We start from the raw sequence: 26,091 nt of genomic DNA, 5'->3' as shown, positions 1-26,091 counted from the left end.
TATTCACTGCTGTTTTAATGCATTTGCACACTCATTTCACCTTCACAGGGCTCATAAATCAATGCTAGACTATTTGCCTGAATTGACCATACTTGGGCCATCAAGACAAGCCAAAACATGCACAGTAATACATCTGAATAAACAAACCCTCCAAAATAAAACTTTCAACAAAAATATTCTTTCATTCTTTCTTTTTTTCAGAAGTAACCTTTATGTTTTATTTCTTCACTTGTTGCAGTTTTGGGGAAATGCACTAATTGTGTCTTGTTACTTGTGTGTGTTTGTTAAAAGGGGTCGGTGAGTTTAGAGTAGTCACAATTGTACCCTGTTTAATTCATTTCTGATAAATATGGCCTTATAATTATCTTTATTCCGAGTACAAAATATGTTAACCAGTTGTTATTGGTAAATACAGTTGTATAAAAAACATAAATGTGCATGGTAACTTGGTAAGTATTACATTGTGGATGGGTGTGCAGGGCCCACTCTGAGTTTGGTGAAGTTGAACTGACACCTGGGGAAAGCATGGAGTAGTTTTAATAACACTGTGTAACCCAGTAATATACAATCTCTTATTCATGCATTCAGGTTATTCATTTGCCAGTAGTTTACATCTTTAAGAACAGAGGATCCATCTATAACTGCCAGGAGTGGTAATCTCTAGACCTGATTTTGTACCTCACTTCTGTGGAGGCTGGCCTCCCTCTTCTTTTGTGTAGCCTTTAAGATAAGATTTTTCAGTTTCATCTCCACTTACCTGCTTGTTTAAGCAACTACTGTATATTGTGTGCCATTCAATGCAAGAAAGAAGCAAACATCACTACAGCACTATTGTTTACTAATCCAGTTATTCTATTATTATTATTATTATTATTATTATTTTCTTGGCAGACACCCTTATCCAGGGAGACACAGTTGTTACAAAATATCACAATACAAAGTATTACATTACATATAAGATCAGTTATAAATTATAAGTAGAAAATAAGAGCAAAATAAAGAATACAGTAAATAATTACATTTAACAGCAAATTCGACTAACAGCTAAACTTATAGTAAAAAGCACGTAATAAGTACAACAAATTGGTAAAAACGATTTCAAATAACAGCAAGTACAAAAAACATGAATACAGATACCTTTAAGAGTAAAATCAAGTACAAGATACAGAAAATAGTTATAATTAAGAGCAGTAGTAGAACACAGCAAAGTATGGAGCAGTTCAGTGCAAGTACAAGACGATGCAATTACACCACAGTATATTTAGTATGACCCAACATGATCCTGAAGGTCTGGTAACTGGATAACTATCACTCCCATGCCCAAGGCCTGGTTTTCGCCTTTCAATTGCATTTTTATATGGGACACCAATTCATTCCTATCCCTATTGGATGTTAAAATGATACATTAACTGTTAAACCCACATGTGTGTTTCTATTGGGTTTGCAACACAAAACTTACAATAAATGATAAGTTAAATAGATATTATTTGTGGAATACATTTGTTTTGTACAAATGAAGCCACCTGAAATCCTGATTTATGGTAGCCTGGGGTACTCCAGTATCTTGTGGTACTTCATCTGCTTTCATCTCATTGGTATAATGTGATTTTTGTTGAAAAAGCTTTTTAACAGTGTATCATAATACCAGCATGGTGAAATACATGCGTTCTATTGATTTGCCTTTTAGAATGGCCGATAGTGATGTCTGTGAGATAAGCCAGCCTCTGTGATAAACAAAAGCATATATTCAGAAACAGGTAATGTTTGAACTGGTAACCATTACCACATGTTTATCTTCAATTGTACTGGGAAAAACAATAACACAATGCAAAGCAGTGGTAAGACATACAACAAGGTTAAGTAAGGTCAGTAAATCTAGAAAAGCTTAGGACACAGATCCTATTATTAGCTGAATAAAAATGTATATTTTCAAGTCAGTGTTTTGTAACAGACTAATTAAGCAGAGGTCAAAACAAGAATCCATTCCAGGGATGCCCTTTTGCAAGATGAACATGATTGAATATCTTTGAGTTATGTGTGCCTAATTAGAGCTTATTATCCTATACGACAAACTCTTATCATAACCACTGGAGTGTCAGATAATCCATACACAGTATCTGATGTTTTCCAGAATGGATAACAAATAACTCATTTTGCTGTGGTCCTTTTATTCTTTTAGGACAAATTTCCTCTTCAGTGATTTAATGTAATTTACATCAATGGAAGAAAGACATTTAACAAATCACCTTAAATCATGTACCACAGACTAATCAACTGTATATGTAGTAGGAGTTTAGAAAGACACTTTTGAGAGATGCAGTAGCCCAAGCTACTTTAAAAGGGAATAAAGCAAATTTATGACAAAAAACAACAACACGGTACAAAAGGATACATTTATAAAATGTTTGCTCCAGTGCAATGTAATTGAGCTTTATTATTTGCCCACAACTGGCTTAAACTTTAAGTATACATTATTTGTAAAACTGAAAATCATTGTGTGCTTGTCTACAGCTCTTGCATTACACATGAAACTTTGCTGGGCAAGCTGGATTTAACATAGAAACATTTGAACATAAGTTTAGTAAATAAGGCTCTGTGAACAGGATGTGAGTGGTGATAATAAAGGCAATGTCCAGACCAGAGTTCTCCCAAAAACGTCTGTGTTTTTAATGTCAATAATTGCAATAAATAATAATAATAAACCCCCCCCCCTTTTCCCAGCGATGGTATCGGGGGGAACACGGCAGGGTTACAGTCCTTAATAACAAAAGAATGACACTCCTGAACCACAATCCTCCGTGCACGAAACTGTGCTCTTTCTTCCGGGGTCGTGGTGAGTGCTGGTGCTGTGCTGTGTTGTGCTGTGAGGGACGTGCTCCGGGTCTAATGCTGGCTCCGCGGCTGCAGCTCCCGACTCTCACTCCTCCTCTGATAACGACACAAAAAAACAATAACAAACACACAGGCTCCGGCTGAATATCGTCATCAGCGCAAGGGGCGTACTAACGTAGCTGCTTCCCCTTTTGTACCCAGAACCTCATCCCTGCAAGCAACCCGTTGCCATGGTTTCTCCACTAGGGGCTCGCCCCGCAGCTGATTGCAATGGAATCCTTCCAGGTACATGCAACTACGCGCTCCCCCTAATATGGTCACCTTCCGGTTTCTTCCTACCGTCAAGGCAGTCCATCTAGGAGGAAGCATACGATCCACCTTACCAAGCGCCTTCTTTGGTCGGGAGGGAGATTTACAGTTTGAATTCTTTCTCTCTCTGTCACACATCTCACCCCTCAGAGTGATGCCGAAGGCACACTCGGCCAATTCTAAGTTCCCCAATGGGCCCCCCTCCCTTGAAAAAAAATCTGCATTTTGATGCTCCTTACCCGCACGATGTTTCACTGTATAGTGGAAGGGTTGCAGCGCCAGATACCACCGAGTTATCCGAGCGTTATTGTCCTTCATCGTATGCAACCACCTTAAAGGAGCATGATCAGTGACAAGAGTGAAAGAACGCCCCAGCAAGTAATAACGAAGGGCATGAGTGGCCCATTTGATGGCCAAACACTCCTTCTCAATGACGGAGTAGTTAATCTCCCGTGGAGCCAATTTTTTGCTCATGTAAATAATCGGGTGTTCTACCCCGTCAACTTGCTGGGACAGGACCGCCCCCAGACCAATCTGGGAGGCATCGGTCTGGAGGATGAACTCCTTACTGAAATCTGGTGAAATAAGTGCTGGGGCCTGGCATAGTCTCCTCTTAATCGTGTCAAAGGCCCCCTGACACTCCCCTGTCCACTTAACTATTTTTGGAGCCGTCTTTTTGGTGAGCTCTACCAAGGGGTTAACTATGGTGGCATACTCGGGGATAAAGCGGCGATAATAGCCTGCTAACCCCAATAGTGATCTCACCTGCGGTTTGGTTCTCGGGATCGCCGTCTCCACTAGAGCCTGGACTTTAGAAGCGATCGGCTTTACCCGCCCATTACCCATAAGGAAGCCAAGATACTGGGTTTCTTGTTTGCCGAATGCACACTTGCCCAGGTTAGCCGTCAGCCCCGCCTCCCTCAGAGACTGTAGGACGGCCGAAAGTCTAATAATATGCTCTCTCCAGGTAGAGCTGAAAATCACCACGTCATCAATGTATGCAGCGGCATACTGCTGATGGGGCGCTAGGACCTGGTCCATCAGTCTCTGAAAGGTGGCCGGGGCTCCATGCAACCCAAAGGGCATGGTCTGGAAATGGAACAAGCCACCCGGGGTAGAGAAAGCAGTTTTCTCTTGCGAACTCTGGGTTAGTGGAATTTGCCAGTATCCCTTCGTCAGATCCAAAGTCGAAATCAACCGCGCTCCTCCCAGTCGGTCGAGGAGCTCGTCTACCCGAGGCATGGGATATGCATCAAACTTGGAGATGGCATTAACCTTTCTGAAATCCACGCAGAACCGAGTGGAGCCGTCCTTCTTAGGCACCATCACTATCGGGCTGCTCCACTCGCTCCGGGAAGGCTCAATGACTCCAAGCTCGAGCATATCCCTCACCTCCCGGCCAACGGCACCCCTGCGACTCTCCGGGATTCGATACGGTCTCTCTCGAACCCTGACACCTGCGGGAGTAATAATAGCATGTTCAATCATATTAGTTCTGCCAGGCAAGTCAGAAAAAACATCACCAAATTGTTTCACTAACCCACGGAGTTCACACTTCTGATCAGGAAGTAACTGTTCCCCCATCGGAATGTTAACTGTAGCTGGTGTACTGACAGAGGGACCAAAATCCTCTTCTATACTGTCATTGGCTATAAACAGGGCCTCCCTTTCATTGTAGGGTTTTAATAAATTAATATGGTAAATTTCAGTTTTGTTCCGGCGATCGGGTTGTCTGATTTCGTAGTTTACATTACCAATTGCCCGCATCACCTCATATGGTCCCTGCCACTTAGCGTATAGTTTAGACTCCGAAGTGGGAAGTAGCAGCAGTACCTTATCTCCTGGCCGAAAAGTCCGAATCCGTGCTTGTTTATTGTACTGCTGCTCTTGCCGATGCTGAGCCTGTTTTAAGTTCTCGTGTGCCAAATGACCAACCAATTGCAGGCGATCTCTCAACATAATTACATATTTCACTATGTTTTTAGCATCTTTATTTTGCTCCTCCCATCCTTCCTTTACAAGATCAAGGACCCCTCGTGGCTGTCTCCCGTACAGCAGCTCAAAGGGAGAAAACCCGGTCGAGCTCTGAGGCACCTCTCTCACTGCAAACATCAGGTAGGGAAGGAGTTTAGCCCAATGTTTTTGCTCCTGGTTGACAAACCGCCTCAGCATCTGCTTCAATGTCTGATTAAAACGTTCCACCAAACCATCCGATTGCGGGTGATAAACGGAGGTCCGAATGGATCGAATTTGTAATAATTTATACAGTTCCTTTAAACACCGTGACATAAAATTAGTTCCGTGATCAGTCAGAATTTCTTTGGGGATCCCTACTCTCGCTATGATCTGCACTAACTCTTTTGCAATCGCTAATGCACTAGTGGACCTCAATGGTACTGCCTCTGGATATCTGGTCGCGTAGTCCACCACTACTAAAATATGCGTATATCCACAGTCAGACTGGCTCAATGGGCCCACTATGTCCATTGCAATGCGTTCAAAGGGGATATTGATCAGGGGCAGTGGAACCAATGGGGCCGGGCGAACCCGCCCCGGCGCTACCTGTTGGCACTCTCTACAGGTTGCCACATACCGCTTCACCTCACTGTACACTCCCGCCCAGTAAAATCGAGCCAATATTCGTTCCTGAGTCTTTTCGCTACCTAAGTGGCCCGAACAAGGGACATCATGAGCCAACCGCATGATCTCATGTCGAAAAGACTGAGGAACGAGTAACTGTGTTACAGTCTGCCCTGTGCTCGGGGCTCGGGATACTCTATACAGCAAATGCCCAAGCACAATGTGGTGAGGGTATGTGAGCGGCCGATTGCCATCTACTTCCTTCCCCTCGATAGACCGAACCTGCCCCCAGAGGTTAGCCAGCGTAGGATCATTTTTTTGCTCGTACGCTAGATCAACATCTCGGTCCCAGACTTTCGGTATATCGAGCGGGGATATGGTAGCCTCAGCACTAGGGGTCTCAGTAACTCGGCCCGGTCGGTCACACTGGATCCCAATTCCCTTTCCCTGGCGTTTATCAGACGTGGAGGAGTCTCCTACCAAACCCCAACCTCGTGTCATTGATGCGCCCTCCCATTTTTCCACCCTTCTCTCTCGTTTAGTTTTTTTTGGGCGGAACCGAGAGGGGAACAGATCAGCATGCAGCGGAAAAATATCTCCAATAGTTTCCCCCGCTGCTCCTATGGTCTTACCGGAGACTGGCTCTACCTTTTGGTTTATAATTGTTTCGAAACATGGCCAGTCTCGACCTAAAATAACAGGGTATGGCAACCTTTTTGCCACCGCCACAATTACACGGCGGGTGTGACTACCAATGGTCACATCTAATTTAGTGAGGGGGTAGTCCTTGTTATCTCCATGGATACAGGAGATGACCACTAACCCACGTGACCACCAAGGTACCCCTTCTAAGAGAGTTTCCGAAATCAAGGTCTGACCACACCCAGAGTCCACTAATGCGTGGGTGCTCACATTACCAACCCGCACATCAACAATACAAGGTCCCTCCCAATCATTACCCCTGGACTTACCTGTCGCCGGTACCAAATAATGCGAAGCCGCACCACACTCCATTGCTGAGGGGCAATTCCGGGCAAGGTGGCCGACCCCATGGCACCGGTAACATTCCAGAGGGAGAGGCGCCCACGGAGCCTGATTGTCCCGCTGCCGACCTGACAGCGGGGAGGGGGCCCCTGTTCTACCCCAGCTGGGGGTTGACCTCGGCCTCCAGTGTTGTGGAGCGAGGCCACCCGTTGGGGAACGTGAGGGTGCTGGTCCAGACGTGAAGGGTGTGTGTGGGTGAAGGGGCCCAGGCCTTGGGCCCGCCATCCTGGGTCTGATGAAGGTCGGCGTGGGATGTATCGGGGTGGGCAGCGGTGTGGGCATAGAGTCCTCGTACCCCTCAGCCAACCTGACTGCGGCGTCCAGCGTGGTGGGCCGGTGCCGGCTGACCCAATTACTGGCTTCTGGCCCCAGCAACTGTATAAATTGTTCAATGGTGACAATCTCAGCCACCTCCTCTGCTGTGCGTTCACCAGGGCAGAGCCACCGGGTCACCTGGTCCACCAACTGCTGGGCCATTACTCGGGGTCGGACTCCTTCGGGGCGTTGGTACTCCCGGAACCGGCGGCGGTGCGTCTCCTCCGTGATGTCCAGTCGCTGAAGGATGGCTTTCTTTACCACATCATAATCCATGGCTTGTTCATGGGTTAAAGCGTGGTAGGCTGCCTGGGCTTCCCCGATCAGATTGGGTCCCAGCTGGGTAGCCCACCACTCCCGAGGCCATAGGGCTGCTGTCGCCTGCCTTTCAAAGGATGTTAAATAGGCCTCGGGATCATCCTCCAGCGACATCTTCACCACTTTAGGTTTCGGAGGCGCTACTGCTGGTTCGGCCACCGGTTCCCTCCTCTGGTTGGCCGCGAGGAACATGGCATTCATCCTCTCCATCACCGCTGCCAAGGTCTCTTCATGCCTCCGTGCCTGAGCCTCCATCATGGTGTTCAGTGCTGCAGGGTCCATTGTAAAATCCCGTTTCTGACACCACTTGTGAACAGGATGTGAGTGGTGATAATAAAGGCAATGTCCAGACCAGAGTTCTCCCAAAAACGTCTGTGTTTTTAATGTCAATAATTGCAATAAATAATAATAATAAACCCCCCCCCCTTTTCCCAGCGATGGTATCGGGGGGAACACGGCAGGGTTACAGTCCTTAATAACAAAAGAATGACACTCCTGAACCACAATCCTCCGTGCACGAAACTGTGCTCTTTCTTCCGGGGTCGTGGTGAGTGCTGGTGCTGTGCTGTGTTGTGCTGTGAGGGACGTGCTCCGGGTCTAATGCTGGCTCCGCGGCTGCAGCTCCCGACTCTCACTCCTCCTCTGATAACGACACAAAAAAACAATAACAAACACACAGGCTCCGGCTGAATATCGTCATCAGCGCAAGGGGCGTACTAACGTAGCTGCTTCCCCTTTTGTACCCAGAACCTCATCCCTGCAAGCAACCCGTTGCCATGGTTTCTCCACTAGGGGCTCGCCCCGCAGCTGATTGCAATGGAATCCTTCCAGGTACATGCAACTACGCGCTCCCCCTAATATGGTCACCTTCCGGTTTCTTCCTACCGTCAAGGCAGTCCATCTAGGAGGAAGCATACGATCCACCTTACCAAGCGCCTTCTTTGGTCGGGAGGGAGATTTACAGTTTGAATTCTTTCTCTCTCTGTCACAGGCTCATAGTCGTCTGTTTTACAAAGCAGGTTCAAACTACTATGTGATTCCATCGTGAAAGCCACCCATCAGGACCCATAAGCAGAGGGGTTGAAAGTGGGTTATCATAAATATACTTAGTATTTATTAGATTTACACTTATGGAGAAGTCAGGTTTAATGAACAATAATTATCCACTGGAATTGTATAGACCAAGGTCAAAATAAGGTGACTCATGTGTAAGACAAGTGTAGCAGCAATTAGCTATCTGTATTTTATTATTTCCTCTACTGTATTTGCACTTTTTGATGGTGGTTTTACAAGTGGACCTACAGCCACCCAAATTTAAGGCAAAAGAAAACAGCAGTTGGATTCAAAACTCCTAACTATTTTCTGTCCCTGTACCTCCAACACTGCAATACAGAATTAAGCAATGTCATTTTCACAACTTATAAATCCTCACCTGGCACTCCAACTTCGACTTCTTGCTGAAGGCCATCCATGGACATACCACTGAAGTATTGTGGTGTATTTTAATCACAACAGAACAAAGAGAATGGAAACACCTCTTTATTTTCAAAACATCAAACTTTTACATGTAGGAATTTTGTGCTGCAAATCTTTAGCACAGGAAACCAAATTTAAGGATCAGCCTAGCACAGTTTAATTATGGTTTACAGTTATTAATACCCTTAGGAATAATCAGCCAAATAAAAAATAAAAAATTACGGATATGTTAGTTACCATGTTCTATATTACATGTATAGTTCTACCAAGGCTCTTTTTATTCAGTAAAACAAAATGAATTAATTCCAGGAGGAGGCCATTATGAGGACAATATCTTTTAATGCACTTTTTTGTGCAGATTGAGTTTTAGCATTGTAACTTTATTACATGTTTTTTGTGTTACAATTTTTATTGAATTGAAGTTATCTTGTTGTTTCTAAACGTATGAATGGCTGGCAGAAACCTTTCGAAGTTTAATGAAAAACCTCAGCAGCATTTTATACCTTGGAAAGAGCCACCACCGTAAACCTCAACTCATCTGGGTCACGTGCTATAAACTTCTTGCAAACTTCAGCAGCATTCTGGAGGAAAGGCAAAAGCGGAGATCTCAAATCAGACTTACAAGTCAATGAGAATATTTAGTATGAAATTATCTTCAGCGAAAAATAAATACAAAGCAAAACGCAGAGATTTAAGGATTGGAAAGACAAAAACGACTCTTGTCTAAAGATGATCTGGGATGCTTAATGGGAATGCAAGGCAAGACATTAGATCAATTTTATAGCACATCTTAATAGTTATTGACACCTCTTGATGAGCTATCATAACATCTTAACAGAGAATGATCTTGATGAGCTATCATAACATCTTAATAGTTAGTGGCACATCTTGATGAGCATATACAGTTTCCACTTCAAAGGTATGTTTTTAGAGTAGGTCAGAAAAGGTCAACCCCGCCGACACCCCTCCCAACACACACAAAATAGTAGGAAGTTCAAATTCATTAGGTTTCACCAGCTCAGTTGTTCTTAAAGAACTCAAGCAATTAGCTATTAGGACTACACCCACTGAATGTTTGTTAATCATTATCAAGGGGTATCACATTTTTAATAAAAAAAAAAGTGTTAAATCAAAAAGGTGCCATCCGTTATTTCCTAACATAATTTCAAGTTAAGAATGAGCCATGTTGAGAATATATAAAAATGCTTATTTTTTTTAAATATTTTTTTAGTATTGTCATACATTCTATCATTGACTGTTTTAAAGTTATAGAAGCTACGGTATATAAGAGTAGTACCTTCTAAGCCCAAACTATATTATGGATAAAACTAAACTTGGAAGGATTCATTACCTCTAGAAACGTGTCTTCTGTCGTGGTTCCATGAACTATTGGAAAAGGCTTGCATCCATCTGTTGATACATAAACAAAACCACTTATAAACCATTCAAAATCTCAATTACACAATATTGTATCTAAAAAAAGTACATTTAACAATAACTACGGTATGTTGGAAGAGATATAATGTAAAAAGAAGTACCAGCAGAATGTTCCAGATGTATAGAATGTTCTTTTATAGAATGTTCTTTAATGCAGGTCCTACAGTTCCTTTAAGCCACACAGTTCTTGAGCACCCACATCTGCTTCTATAGTGCACTGGATTTTTTAAAATCTTCAATAGGCACCATTTGCTTTAATACAATTGAATGTAAATATTGTCTTTTATAAGGGGACTGTTTTAGTAGCTAGACAGAATGTCAGGTATTCACCACAGACACCTGACAGGGGTACAGACACAGGTAAAAGACTGAAAAAGCTGCACAGCAAGAAGCATAACAATACAAAGGCACATACAAATATAGAGTAGAGGGAACTCACCTAATTCATACAATTGCCCACCCACATTGACGAATGCAATAAAATGCAGGTCTACTTTTTCATCTATACTTGGTGCCTACAATAAAAAACAACACACAAAAACACAAATAAATATACATACATTAATAGATACATAAATAAAACCATCCTTGTAAAAAAAAAAAACTAAACTAATGCTGCGACAAGCTTGTATTTTAAATTCCAGCAGAGAATCCATCACAAGCCATACCTACATACTGATGGAAAAAAGGTGTTGCTTAACTTATCACTAATCCTGTGCCAAGAGCTTTTCCCAGACGTGGAGCGCCTTTACTGGATGCGCCACTCGGGAGCCTATAAGAAAAATCCTAAACGCACAACCTTGTTCAATCATATATGCGTTGCAACCAACAGTAAAGCAAAAAATATACAACACAAATCATTTTTAGATGCAGGCAGCTTATACTTTCATTATCCATGTCAACAGTAATGCGTTGCTTTAACTTTAATTACAAACAAAATGATAGCTGATTTTGATGCTGACTGTCAGCCCACTAAATCTTCCTATCATTAGCATAATTTGAAAGTGTATCCTCGAGTTGTTGTTTTTTTAAATCCACATTTCTAAATATAAAATCAATAATTACTGGGCTTTGATGGTAATTCTCCAACGATAGGGTGAAGTAAAGCTAATAACAGGCTTTTATGAGATTACTTCCATGTCACACAACATACCAGACTACTGGCTGGTTCAAAAGGAAGTGCCTTTCATAAATGTGCTCATTGTACTGAAACTAAAAAGCACCAAATACAGATGCTTCCCAGTTGTTACTTACTGGCATATAACCTAGAGCTGTTTTAACAAATGACATTTAATACAGTATATTCAATACAGTGATATTTTATTTAAATGAATGAGTAATAAAGGAAAGTAGCATGCCAGCGTGCTGAACGTATATGCAAAAAATATGATAAAGATCTGTGCCTGCATTCCTGTCCCTCTGCCTTGAAATAAGATTTCATCTGTAAAAGTAGATATCCTTCACACAGGTGCTGATATGATTAGGTAATGTACCACATAATTAAAATGCATTTTTGCATTTTGCACAAAGCACCTTTGCTTGTTCTGGTTGATGTATTTAGCTGAAAAAAAAGCTTTCTTTGATAATGGATAAACAGGTACCGGCTGTTCCAGTGACTCAGTTTCCTGGGTTCATTGCGTGACAATGTAACAGGGGTTAGCAGAGAGAGAACTAGAGGGGTTGAAAAGGAATAGAAACAAACTGTACAAGGGCTAGGTTTAAAACTCAGTCCATTCATTGCAATTAATGTTGTTGTGTACTTCATATGTAATATCATAATATAGACACAGTAAAATACTATTAAAAACAATAAAACTATTTCTAAAATAAGTGGCACCAGGATCATGTATACAGCCACATTTCAAAATAGCATGCTTTCTAAAGCTCTGATACAAAGCAGATACAAATAGAAGACAGGCATTGTTATAAAGGTATCAAAACCCTTTATTCTTTAGCCCTCATTAGCTGTGTTTGCATTAAGGTTCTTTTGGATCCATAACAATTGCTTCTAAATTACTGTTTTGGAGCCCACAGACAAATATTCACTTTTTGTTATGAAGCCAATAGACAGATAGGGTACCTTTAAATTGTGCTTTTTTTAAAAACACCAAATGTATTATTGAATATAAATTACAATAACAATTTCCATTTTGTTTCAAAAGATAAACCTGAATGGTCATCTTAAAATATTTACAGGCACTTACTAACAGTTGTTTTAGTCTCTCTCAATTAATATTGCTACTGCTTCACTGTCTTCATTCCCACAGTAAAACATGTGAAATACTGAAAACACTGAATACATGAAGGCAGTGGCGTAGCTGGGGGGGGGGGGGGGGGGGTTATAGGGGTTTGAACCCCCCTCCCCTGCAAAATGAATTTCTGCCGATCATTCATCATTCACCAGCACCCCACCCCACCCCCAAAACGAAAGCCAGGCTTCGCCAGTGTTAACCATCATATTAAAAAAAAAAAAAAACATCCACCCCCAAAATTAAATACTGGCTACACCACTGCGTGAAGGCCCTTACACATCACAGTAAAGTACATGCACATTTTACAAGCATGAATTAAACACATTTTAATATCAAATCATACAAGGAAGCACTGCATTTGGTGCAGAATTATTGAAAAATAAATTAAGATCAACAGACGCAAAAAATGTGCAAATAGAAACAAATGTATACATAAATGTGTATATGACAAGTGAAATATCTGTGGTGTGCACTTCCACTGGTGGTCACCCTGAGAGAATATAGCAAGGTCAAGTTTGAAGGAACAAACAATAGGACCGGAGATTTCCCCTGCATTTCATCAACTACCTGTTTTTCAGGGGTGATTCCCCAGTGCTATAAAATGCTTCAATAAAATCATAGTGGGGATATGTTGTTCAATTATTCCCTAAGCTGAAGATAGCCTGATCTCTCTATTAGTGATTGTGTTTTATTACCTTAAGGATTATGTCATAACATGAAATGGAATTCAATTTTAAAGGTGTCTATGAGTTCACTCCCTGTAAGACTTGTCAATGAATAAATACAGTGCCTATAGAAAGTCTACACCCCCTTTCAAAATGTTCACCTTTTGTTGCCTTATAGCCTGGAATTAAAATGCATTAAAATAGTTTATTTTTCATTTAACTACACATCCTACCCCACAACTTCCAAGTGAAAAAAATATTCTAGAAATTTGTAGAAAATTAATTAAAAATAAAAACTGAAATAGCTTGGTTGGATAAGTGTCCACCCCCTTGTAATAGCAATCCTAAATTAGCTCAGGTGTAACCAATTGCCTTCAAAATCACACACCAAGTTAAGTGGCCTCCACCTGTGTTAAATTGTAGTGATTCACATGATTTCAGGATAAATTCAGCAGTTCCTGTAGGTTCCCTCTGCTGATTAGTGCATTTTAAAGCAAAGACTCAACCATGAGCACCAAGGAGCTTTCAAAAGAACTCCGGGACAAAGTTGTTGAAAGGTACAGATCAGGGGATGGGTATAAAACAAATATCAAAGGCCCTGAATATCCCTTGGAGCACAGTTAAGACGATTATTAAGAAGTGGAAGGTGTATGGCACCACCAAGACCCTGCCTAGATCAGGCCGTCCCTCCAAACTGAATGACCGAGCAAGAAGGAGACTGATCAGAGAGGCTCCAAGAGGCCAGTGGCAACTTTGCAAGAGCTACAGGCTTTTATGGCCAAGACTGGACAAAGTGTGCATGTGACAACAACATCTCAAGCACTCCACAAATCTGGCCTGTATGGTAGGGTGGCAAGAAGGAAGCCATTATTCAAGAAAGCCTACCTTGAATTCCGTTTGAAGTATGCAAAAAAAAAACACTCAGGAGATTCTGTAGCCATGTGGCAAAAAGTTTTGTGGTCTGACGAAACTAAAATTTAACTTTTTGGCCTAAATGCAAAGCGTTATGTTTGGCGCAAACCCAACACAGCGCATCACCCAAAGAACACCATCCCTACTGTGAAGCATGGTGGTGGCAGCATCATGTTATGGGGATGTTTCTCATCGGCAGGGACTGGGGCACTTGTCAGGATAGAAGGGAAAATGAATGGAGCAAAGTACAGAGAAGTCCTTGAGGAAAACCTGCTGCCCTCTGCAAGAAATCTGAAACTGGGACGGAAGTTCACCTTTCAGCATGACAGCGACCCAAAGCACACAGCCAAAGCTACACTGGAGTGGCTAAGGAACAAAAAGGTAAATGTCCTTGAGTGACCCAGTCAGAGCCCCGACCTAAATCCAATCAAAAATTTGTGGCATGACTTGAAGTTTGCTGTCCATCAATGCTCCCCAAGGAACTTGACAAAGCTTTAACAGTTTTGTAAAGAAGAATGGTCAAATATTGCCAGATCTAGGTGTGCAAAGTTGGTAGAGACCTATCCCAACAGACTCACAGCTGTAATTGCTGCCAAAGGTGCTTCCACCAAGTATTAACTCAGGGGGGTAGAGACTTACCCAATTATGATCTTTCAGTTTTGTATTTTTAATATATAATTGTTTTCTCAATAAAAAAAAAAACTTTTCCCCTTAACAGTGCGGAGTATGGTGTGTAGATAAGTGGAAAAAATCCTCATTTAAATGCATGAAACTCTGAGGCACTGACACAACAAAATGTGAAAAAGGGGGTGTAGACTTTCTATAGGTACTGTATATTATTTGTTTATTTAGCAGACGCCTTTATCCAAGGCGACTTACAGAGACTAGGGTGTGTGAACTATGCATCAGCTGCAGAGTCACTTACAACTACATCTCACCCGAAAGACGGAGCACAAGGAGGTTAAGTGACTTGCTCAGGGTCACACAATGAGTCAGTGGCTGAGGTGGGATTTGAACCGGGGACCTTCTGGTTACAAGCCCTTTTCTTTAACACTGGACCACACAGCCTCCTTATAGTTATACATTTACAACAGCCGGATAACAGATGAATATCCGGCCAAAGATTTCAACAAAGCATCACAGTAATGAACATAACACGAACCATGCAATAACTAATTCAACTGTTTTCTTGTCTTAAACTGAGAACATCATAAAAGAGCACTATGGCCACACCAAGGCAGGTTTACCAGTTTGTCATGTTGAGGGAGTTATCTTTCCCTCACTGTGACTCCAGTCTTCTCAGCTTTAGTAGAATTATCTTTCCTAAACGCCCGCATTGTGGAACTATCCGACTACAGAAGCAAATCATTTACCAGGAGCTCACCTCAGTCTGTCCTTCCTGTGCACTGGATTCATGAGTAACACGAATGCTCTGCAAATGAAAAAAGTACAAATCATTATTATTATTATTTATTTCTTAGCAGACACCCTTATCCAGATCGACTTACAGTCGTAAACAAAAATACATTTCATATACATATCTATATAAAAACAATCATGATGTGCACAATACACTCAAAAGTGCATAGTGGTTTGTGTTATTACTTTGCTTAATAACGTTAGATACCAGACAAGCAGACCTATAGCAGATCACCTAAGAAAAATGAACTGGAAAAACAGTGATCTACAGTGGCTCTCAAAAGTATTCACCCCCTTTGGACTTTTCCACATTTTATTGTGTTACAACATGGAATCAAAAAGGATTTAATTAGGAGTTTTTGCCACTGATCAACACAAAAAAGTACATAATGTCAAAGTGAAAAATAAAATCTACAAATTGTTCTAAATTAATTACAAATACAAAACAGAAAATAATTGACTGCATAAGTATTCACCCCCTTGAGTCAATATTTGGTAGAGGCACCTTTGGCAGCAATTACAGCCATGAGTCTTTTTGGGTAAGTCTCTACCAGCTTTGCACATCTGGACACTGCAATTTTTGCCCATTTTTCTTTGCAAAATTGCTCAATCTCCGTCAAGTTGGATGGGGACCTTTGGTGAACAGCAATTTTCAACTCATTCCACATATTCTCAATTGGATTGAGGTCCGGGCTTTGACTGGGCCACTCCAGGACATTGACCTTTTTGTTTGTAAGCCACTCCAGTGTGGCTTTGGCTGTATGTTTGGGGTCATTGTCCTGCTGGAAGATGAATCTTCTCCCAAGTCCCAGGTCTCTTGCAGACTTCAGAAGGTTTTCCTCCAGGATTTCTCTATACTTTGCTGCATCCATTTTGCCCTCTATCTTCACGAGCTTTCCAGGCCCTGATGCAGAGAAGCATCCCCATAGCATGATGCTGCCACCACCATGCTTCACGGTAGGGATGGTGTTCTCAGGATGATGTGCGGTGTTAGGCTTGGGCCAAACATAGCGCGTAGTGTTGAGGCCAAAAAGCTCTATTTTGGTCTCATCAGACCATAGAATCTTCTTCCATTTGGTCTCAGAGTCTCCCACATGCCTTCTGCCAAACTCTAGCCAAGATTTGATGTGAGTTTTTTTCAACAATGGCTTTCTTTTTGCCACTCTCCCATAAAGGCCAGTTTTGTGAAGCATCCGGGCTATTGTTGCCATATGCACAGTGTCTCTCAGCTCAGCCGTGGAAGACTGTAACTCCTTTAGAGTTGCCATAGGCCTCTTGGTGGCCTCCCTGACTAGTGCCCTTCTCGCCCGGATACTCAGTTTTTGAGGACGGCCTGTTCTAGACAGATTCACAGTTGTGGCATATTCTCTCCATTTCTTAATAATGGACTTTACTGTGCTCCGGGGGATATTCAGTGCCTTGGAAATGTTCTTATATCCTACCCCTAATTAATGCTATGGAAGAACCTTATTCCGGATTTGCTTTGAATGTTCCTTTGTCTTCATGATGTAGTTCTTGTTAGGAAATGTACTAACAAACAGTGGGACCTCCCAGAGACAGGTGTATTTAACCTGAAATCATGTGAAACACCTTAATTGCACACAGGTGGACTCCATTCAACTAATTATGTGACTTCTAAAGACAATTGGTTGCACCAGAGCTTATTTAGGTGTGTCATAGCAAAGGGGGTGAATACTTATGCAATCAATTATTTTCTGTTTTATATTTGTAATTAATTTAGAACAATTTGTAGATTTTATTTTTGACATTATGAACCTTTTTTTGTGTTAATCAGTGGCAAAAACTCCTAATTAAATCAATTTTGATTCCATGTTGTAACACAAAGGGGGTGAATACTTTTGAGAGCCACTATAGATCACTGTTTTTCCAGTTAATTTTTCTTAGGTGATCTGTTATAGGTCTGCTTGTCTGGTATCTAACATTATTAAAGCAAAGTAATAACACAAACCACTATGCACTTTTGGCTAACAAAATGCCACCACTACCTCTGTTTCATTGCCTTTTTTAAATTCCATTTTAACCCAATTTTTTCCTGTTATTTGAAAGCCCAATCCAAAAGCCGCCTGACTGCTGCACCCCACTTATCTTTCTGGAGGACTGAGGATCAATGAGTGACCTCCATTCCAGCTGTCAACTCTTTTCACCCATCTAAACAATGAATGTTACCAAGCTACAGAACCCTGGTGGCACGGCACAGCCCAGCCTAGCAAGTCTCTGTCTGGTCGGGCACCTCGCCATCAGAGGTCACTGAACTTTCATGAGACACACTAAACCCATTCTTTATGCAGATGCCTTGGATAGAACTATATACTCCTGACCGTGTTGAAACAGCAGTACAAGGCAAGGTTAATGCAAATACGATGGCTGTTTCGTGCTATGGAAGAAAGAGAACATGTTTGTGACCCTACCCTAGCATGTAGCTTAAATATTCTGCATTAAAAAATAAAATGTAAACTGTTCATCAATCTCCAGTGGATGCACACAATATTTCACATATTTATATTTATATGCACCCATTTCTCTAACCTCATCTTCCTCCAGGAACTTGGCCTTTTCTTCAGGACTCAAGGAACTCGACTCACTCAGAAACTTTTTCAGTGCTGAACCTGGTCCTGGAAAGAGAATAAAGAGCTTACAGAAATCATAAGCATGACATAAAGAACACTAACAACATGTAGTCAATCAAGACTTCCACTGTTGATTTCTAGAACTATAACAGGACACTGCTGTTTATGACAGCCACACCACAGGTTCAGCTGATCCCTATTACGGTCAACCTAAACAGCGAGTTATTTTCTATACCATAATTCCATCTATTTATAACATAGTGAAAAAAGTTTGTCGGAATAAAAAAAAATGGCTTTCATTTTCAAACTCTTTTAAGCAGGGCTTAAAGACTTTATGAACATGTGTCCTCATGTGGTAGGGGGCTAATTGCTGGTCTAAAATCCTCTATTTATCCAAAGAACCACAAGCTGTGCCAACTATAATGCAAAACCAATATCATTCAAGGATGGCTAAAAGTTGACAACACCTAACTGATTTAACCCATTTACCAGTAGAATGCGAATTGAATTTACTGCACTATGAAAACGGGTCTGCTTTTATTCTGTTCTTCACATGTAAAAAAAAAGTCTGCATGTTACTTATTGTATGTGACAAACAGTTGGGTTCTTATGGTAAAGAAACAAAATAAACTTTTTTGTGTTTTTCGCAGTTACCTTCTGAGAGCAGTGCCTGGGGCTGAATCACAAACGCAGGTGCAGCTAAAAATCCTTTTTGTTAATAACCAAATTGCTATGGGATCCACAATCCCAAATGAGTGCCAGGCCCTAGCAACCTGGCATGTAATTCCATTCCACAGCACATGAACAGAGCGCCTTTGCTTGGGAAGTACAAAGCCAGTAGTATTCCAGAACCTTTCAGTATGGTAAAGAACCAGTTATAAAACACCCTAGGCACTATTGAGAGCCAATTAGTTTCTCAATGGAACAAAATCATCTGAATATTAAAATATTAGCAAGAAACAACCTACAAGTAGGAATAATTAATGAACTTTTGTTTAGTTTTTAGATTAATTCCTTTACCAAAAGGGCTTTTTTTTTTTTAAACCAATGACCGTCTTGAAAAATGAATGGATAAGACATCTGTGTTATTCATAGACAGCTTAAAGCCCCCCCCCCCCCCCCCTTTGAACATGTGTTGAAGTAGTCAGGTTGACAGGCCAAGTTTCAAGTACAATGATCCAGAGAAGAAGAGCTGCACACAAGCATCAAGGATAGATTTCCAGAAATGTCATTTTTTGAGCTAGTCATGGGCTTCAAAATAGGGCCAGCTGTCTCTTATAAAATATCCTTAAGAGAGATCCGGAAACACAGCCCAAAAAGTGCAGAGCATTGTAAACTGACATTTTAAATACTGTACAACAGAATGTCAGCTATTCCAGCCTTTCTCATTGAGAAAAAAACAAGACAAAAGCGACACTTAGAGAAACACTCCCTGATCATATTTAGTGTCATTTAAATAAATGCTTACCAAATTCTAGTCTATCTTGGTTGTTTGCCACAGCGTGAATAAGGCCTATTGTTCCACACGCGTTGCTTATTGTTTGTTTCATGAAATAAACCTCTGACCTGACTTCTTGGCCCAGTGATTTGATTTTCTCCTCCTCTCCTAGTCTATAGGATTCATACTAGGGAGAAAGAGAGAAAAAAAGAAAACAGTAGCTTTTTAATCAAGAGTTTTACAGCATGGCATTTTTTAAACCGCTGTGCCACCCAAAGCTGGAAGAAAGATTTGTATGAAGACGGTAAGGAAATAAATGTCAAACATCAAGCAGTTGTGTTTTCTTAATGCTTTCAAATCTCAACACTTAAGTATTAACCTTTAAAGAATATTTAAAAATATAAAACGTAAAGCACACTGTCACTCAGTTATTTCAGGTGAGAAAACTGTTAAATGTGAGTAGGCAAAAAACTAAATGGTACGGAAATCTGGTTGAAATAAAGGAGAGATTTGTTTTTTTATTCATGGAGCCTCAACCTGAGAGGGTAGACTATCAATTTTGAAATTTAACAAAGCTGTGAAATACTGTAGGTAGTCTGTAGGAAGTGCCATGGGAATGTGTGAACTGGTTTCTACAGATCAACTGTTCATTCAACCTGCAATGTCTAGTGTTTTCAATAAACTACTGAACTAAATATGTAGATGTGCGGTATATTATTGATGACACACAGTGGGTAACTAGTTTATTGAAGGTTTAAACATGACAATTAAGGCAGATCCAGACTTTCATGAAGGGGGGGACAGGGGGTCAAGAAGGAGGGATACCTGATAAGAAACATACCGTTAAAGTAAACAATATTGTGAAATTTTTAACGAAAGGTGGAGGGAGGGGAGGGGGGGGGGGGGGGGGGGAGGTGGCTGGGTGCTGACTGATTGTTAAATACTCCGACTTGACACAATAAACCTGGGCAGGGAAGGGAATTTAACCCCATCCCTGCCAATATTTACAAGGGCAGAGGCCTGCTCAGCCACTATTATTATTATTATTATTATTATTATTATTATTATTATTATTATATTTTGGACTAATTTGTGGATATGACTAGTGGACGTGTCTACAATTGAGTGTTTATTTGTCCATCGGAGTCACAGAGTTATTTTTTCTTGTAAGTTCCTGTTATCACATTGCACAGAGAGATGTACTGTTCACTGCCAATGCAAGTATTGTCTTTATGTACTCATTGAAAGATCACTTGTTCTAGGTTTACTTTGCAAGTCAGAAAACAGTGTTCTGGATCTTCTGCAGCTTTTTGATTTATGCCTGACTCAAACTGCACCAAGAACCGTGCAACACAATGCCAAGCAGGCAGAAAAGGTAACTGCTTGTTTGCATACGAACTAGGGATGGGCACGAGTACTCAAGTACTGTTATTCAGAGCTGATGCCCAGACAGAAGCGACAAGCTGCAATGACACACCCACAGCAAGCTCCCACATCACAAGCGCCGCAGCGCTCAACACGCACTTTGGGGAGGATTATTGCAATGCCGACTCCGATGCCGATCGGAACGAGACTGAGCAATATTTTGCCGAGCCATGCATTCTACCCGATCAAAAAACATTGCAATGCTGGAAAATCAACGAAAAAAAGTACACCAAACTCAGTGTCCTAGCTAAGCAGTACCTATCAATCCCTGCAATCTCAGTTCAAGCGGAGAGGGTCTTTTCCACAGCGTGACTAATTGTAAATTGGCTCCGCACTACCAACTGGAAGTTGGTTACTTATTCCCGGTTCCTTATTTGCGATGTAGTTGACAAAGCAGCGTGTCCTTTTTCTGTGAACTGTTAACTCACTTACACATCTTGCTCAATTAATATATTGCTACTATTTAAAAAATAATCGCTCCTTCTTTAAAAAAAAAATATATATATATATATATTAATAGCAAATCTGTATCAGTAGCATAGCGGTAACCTATATTAAACGCTTGTTTTGCCCCATTTACCACCTTAGAAGGCTTGCTCACTAAATATCGACATATCCCTAGATAGGACATAACCCCCTCTTTGCAAATACACTAAAGATTTTAGTGAGCAAGCCGTACCCCACGATCAGCAGCACCCCAAAGTGTAGCCCATTATAACCAATAGAGAACGCATGGGGGCACGTCTTTGGATGCCCGGTGTACCACCTTAGACGGCTTGCTCTCTAAATATAGAGAACGCATTTTGGGGTGCTTCTGATTGTGGGGTACGGCTTTCTCACTAATATTGTTAGTGTTTTTGCAAAGAGGAGACGATAACCTATCTAGGGATACCTCTATATTTAGGGAGCAAGCCGTCAAAGACGTGCCCCCATGCGTTCTCTATTGGTTATAATGGGCTACACTTTGGGGTGCTGCTGATCGTGGGGTACGGCTTGCTCACTAAAATATTTCGTGTTTTTGCAAAGAGGGGGTTATATCCTATCTAGGGATACCTCGATATTTAGAGAGCAAGCCGTCTAAGGGGGTACACCGGGCATCCAAAGACGTGCCCCCATGCGTTCTCTATTGGTTATAATGGGCTACACTTTGGGGTGCTGCTGATCGTGGGGTACGGCTTGCTCACTAAAATCTTTAGTGTTTTTACAAAGAGGGGGCTATAACCTATCTAGGGATACCTCGATATTTAGTGAGCAAGGCGTCTAAGGTGGGTTAAATGGGGCGAAACAAGCAGGTAATATAGGGTACCGCTATGCTGCTGATACAGATTTGTTATTAATATTTCCGTGGGTTTTTTTTAGAGAAGGAGCGATTATTTTTTAAATAATGGCAATATATTAATTGAGCAAGATGTGTAAGTGAGTTAAAACACACAGAAAAAGGACACGCTGCTGTCAACTACATCACAAATAAGGAACTGGGAATAAGTAACCAACTTCCAGGTGGTCTCCGCACTCGCCTCTCCCCTGAGCATGTAAACATGCTCGTTTTTTTTTAACAAAAATTACTGATTTGCTAGCGAATTATTCAGGCTATGTGAACTTTTTTAAAACTTTTGCACAAGAATGCGTCAGGCCTACGCTAAGTATTTATTTCGCTCAGATTTCAGTTATTGAAATAACTTATTTATGTTAACTTTTGACGGTTTCATTAAAAACGGTTTAATTGTGCAATAGGCTAAATGTAGCCTGGTTACTTAGGACACAAAGTGATCCTCCGTTCTCATGTTTAATAAATTATTTTCAAATTGCACTTCTTTTCGTTGTTGAATCCTGTATGAAATGGCAAACCTTAGCCATTACAATCTGTCATGGTTAATAAGACTTACATCATGGCTGGCGTTAGGATAATTTACATAAATGTGCACGCATTAAATATTCTCAAGACTAATCGAGTACTCGATAATAATATCATGAGAGCACTCGAATAGTGAAATAATTCCAAATGCCCATCCCTAATACGAACAACCTTTTTAATAATAGCCAATGACCAAATGATAAACTTTTACAGTGTGAACGAATAAGTAATTTCAAAAACAGACAATCACATTGAATAAACAGCAACAACTTAAAACTAGTATGGTAGAATTAAATATACTATGACCAGTAAATAAACGTTGGAAAATGATCTTTGCAATACTTGGATATTTACCAATCCAGATTTTTCTTTCAATCGGTTTGCATTACGTATATAAGCCTCCTCCACACACCGCTGTTTGTACTTCTAATACCGATACGATTTGTTATAAAGAGGATTGTTCTTCTTCCAGGCTTTACCTTTTCTGTTTCTGGGAAGAGGAGAAGCACTGAACAGACAGGTCTTGGGACCATACTTAGAAGATCAGGATCCAAACCATATACATCACCAAACTGCCAAGTGGGAAGCAAGCCTAACTGTTTGAGAAACTGAAAGAGAAAATCAGAACACGATGTTGTGGAAAAAAAGCAATGATCATTGCAAAGTTACTTCTCATACCAATTACCAGTCTTTCAAATACTGCGACTTGCCATTGAAACACTATACTCCTTGTTTGGTGCTTTTATTAACTTTGTACTATTATTAATGATTAGCAAAAGGGAGGTCTCTGGGTAAGATCACATTTTAAAATTCATTTATTTTCAAGGTTAAACAAATATTAAATAAATAACATCAAGTTACCTTAAACAATTACTATAATGCTAACATAAAGCTGATTTAATGTGTACTTTAAGGTTTTCAAAAAAGAAATACAAGTTTGTGGACAGGCACAATCACCAGTCTTTGGTGGTACTATTATTATTATTATTATTATTATTATTATTATTATTATTATTATTATTATTATTAATCAGGACTGCCCAGTCCCTGACCACATTCCGGCGCCTCCTTCTTCAAAGAGCACCTGTAGAACTCCTCTGTTTGTATCCTGGGACACTATCACCCTTCATGTAAATGTGCTTTATTTTGCTCTTATCTGCCCCCTATTTTACTGCATTTAATCCTGTACTTCAGAATACTGTAATCTGCCAAGTGTTTAACCTGTAGTACTTTGTATTTAATCACATCCTGATGTAACTATCACTATTTAATCATATCCTGATGTAACTATCACTATTATCTGCTGTATTATTGAATTGTGGTTTGTCACACTTGTACCTTGCTTGAACAAAAGTTATTGTATTCTTGCTCTTATTGTATTACTTGTATTGTAACACTTGAAATGTATTTGCTTACGAATGTAAGTCGCCCTGGATAAGGGCGTCTGCTAAGAAATAAATAAATAATAATAATAATAATAATAATAATGTCCTGTGGTCCTCAGCATAACTTGACAAGAACTAGAAGCCCATTAAACATTAACAAAACATGTACTGTACCAAAATGATTCTTCCTATTTATGATGTACAGTGCACTAAACAACGAGGATATCAATACAGCAAAAGATGAGGTTCTCTCTCTCTCTCTCTCAGTGGTGTGCCGTCAGGACCTTCAAGGTATTCTCTGCTGACCAGACAGTGCCAAGTAAACCGTCAGTCAAATAACATTACGTTGCCTCACTCACTTGCGTACAGTGTGCTTGCTTGCTTATACTATGAAACATACTACTAAAGTATTTGTTCATTTGTCTGACGCCTTTATCCAAGATGACTTACAGGGATTGCGAGAGGTTTTTTAAGAGTCTAGGGGTTTCCTGAAGGGGATGTGATCAGCCAATAAGAGATCTGCATTTCCCCCGCATAAGTCTAAAGAAACGACCAGACGCTAGAAAAAAAAAACAGTTGAGGGTATTCTCCGTTTCAGTTGAAGGTCTTGAGTGAGTTTAACCAATAGGCGAGTCGAAGAATGTCCTTTTTTTTTTTTTTAGACAGGCGACCAATCAGGAGTGAGCAGAGGCGTGCCATAAATCTCCCAGGGTATTCTCTGCTTCACTTGAAGGGCCTGCTTTAGCAACCAATGGGAAAGTCAAAGCTCTGACAGCTGACCAATCATTAGTGAGCAACCCCAAAACATCAATATTCCTTGGTTAGCACTGCAGTTAGGAGGATAGCTGGATTTTGCACGATATTGCTTATAAATATACATTGATAAATACAAACACCTTTACAACATTATTTCGAATTTTATTTTACACTAAAATAAAATAAAATTGTGAGAAAACGTAGACATCATAGTCGATTTGGTTACGAATCCTTTTTCAAGGAGAACTTTCTCTGAAAAATTGGAGATTGTTAAAAAAGGGAAATGTACACCACATATCTCCGAGCTGACACGGGAAGGGAATTCAAACTATAAAAAGTATCTGTGGCTTACAGGTAGCTACCACTTAAAAAAAAAAAAAAAAAAGAGGGGGGTCGGTGGGGTTGCGACGACTCTGCTACCCCAGTCCATTTTCTCACGGCACGCCACTGATTATAATATATCACCCTTAAATCATAATGCAGGCACCAGAAAAAATGTCGGGACTGAAGAACTGCGCAGTCCAAAAAGTACATTTAAATTGTAATATGTTTTAAATAAGCAAAACCATTCACATGTTGCCGTTACATTTAACAAACGAAATGCATGCCCCTACTGTTTGCATTCGTATTTCCAAGTTATACACTCACTTGATTCATAACCTGCAAAACAAAACAGAAAAGAAAAGAAAACATTGATGTGGTCACTGTTCAAAAAAAGCAAATGAAACTGTCGCACCAAATTCAATGAAATGCTCTATATACAAAAAACAATACATACATCTGGGTTTGCTTCCAAAGGCAGCCAGCGTTGACGTTCCATTCCTGCAGTTGGACTTGTTTTAATTTAAAATATATAAATATATAAACTCCCAGGCTCTTCAGCAGCTTCGTTTGACAGTGGAACCACGCTTCCGGCTCTGGATATTAAACTTGCATCTGATACTGCAGGGTGGGTAGTATACCAGGACAATAATTATTGGAACCTTTTCAAATATGAATTTTTAAACAACCAGGTGTTTTTGTGTTTAGACGTTTATGAGAATACGGAATCAAGCACGTGCTATGGTTTTCTATACATCTAACTG

At 40.7% G+C, this 26,091-nt stretch overlaps 1 protein-coding gene across 2 annotated transcripts; it reads right to left on the bottom strand.

The window, feature by feature from the left end:
- Positions 1–8,919: 8,919 nt before the first annotated feature.
- LOC117406159 (ubiquitin carboxyl-terminal hydrolase isozyme L3-like) lies at positions 8,920–26,060 on the bottom strand. Of its 2 annotated transcripts, XM_034010037.3 has the most exons (9): positions 25,785–26,060; positions 25,655–25,666; positions 23,345–23,473; positions 19,616–19,772; positions 18,107–18,192; positions 15,525–15,572; positions 10,751–10,826; positions 10,226–10,284; positions 8,920–9,455 (listed from the first exon to the last, which is right to left on the bottom strand). In XM_034010037.3, exons 1-9 carry the CDS (start codon positions 25,824–25,826, stop codon positions 9,372–9,374), a joined length of 693 nt encoding a protein of 230 aa, XP_033865928.1. In that variant the 5' UTR covers positions 25,827–26,060; the 3' UTR covers positions 8,920–9,371. The 2 variants fall into 2 exon arrangements, with proteins under 2 accessions (XP_033865928.1, XP_058885754.1); XM_059029771.1 differs by lacking the exon at positions 25,655–25,666 and having other exon boundaries at positions 25,785–26,057.
- Positions 26,061–26,091: the final 31 nt, after the last annotated feature.

Source organism: Acipenser ruthenus, chromosome 9 (assembly GCF_902713425.1).
Source record: "Acipenser ruthenus chromosome 9, fAciRut3.2 maternal haplotype, whole genome shotgun sequence".
NCBI classification, from domain to species: Eukaryota; Metazoa; Chordata; class Actinopteri; order Acipenseriformes; family Acipenseridae; genus Acipenser; species Acipenser ruthenus.
The sequence above is the reverse complement of the archived record's forward strand: the minus strand, read 5'-3'. Positions and strand labels throughout refer to the sequence as shown.

Coding starts and splice junctions, on each gene's coding strand:
- LOC117406159 (XM_034010037.3), bottom strand. CDS start 25,826: ATGGAACGTCAACGCTGGCTGCCTTTGGAAGCAAACCCAGAT. Junction 19,773..23,344: donor TCTTCCCAGAAACAGAAAAG/GTAAAGCCTGGA, acceptor CTTTCTCCCTAG/TATGAATCCTATAGACTAGG. Junction 10,827..15,524: donor CACAGGAAGGACAGACTGAG/GTGAGCTCCTGG, acceptor TTTTTATTGTAG/GCACCAAGTATAGATGAAAA.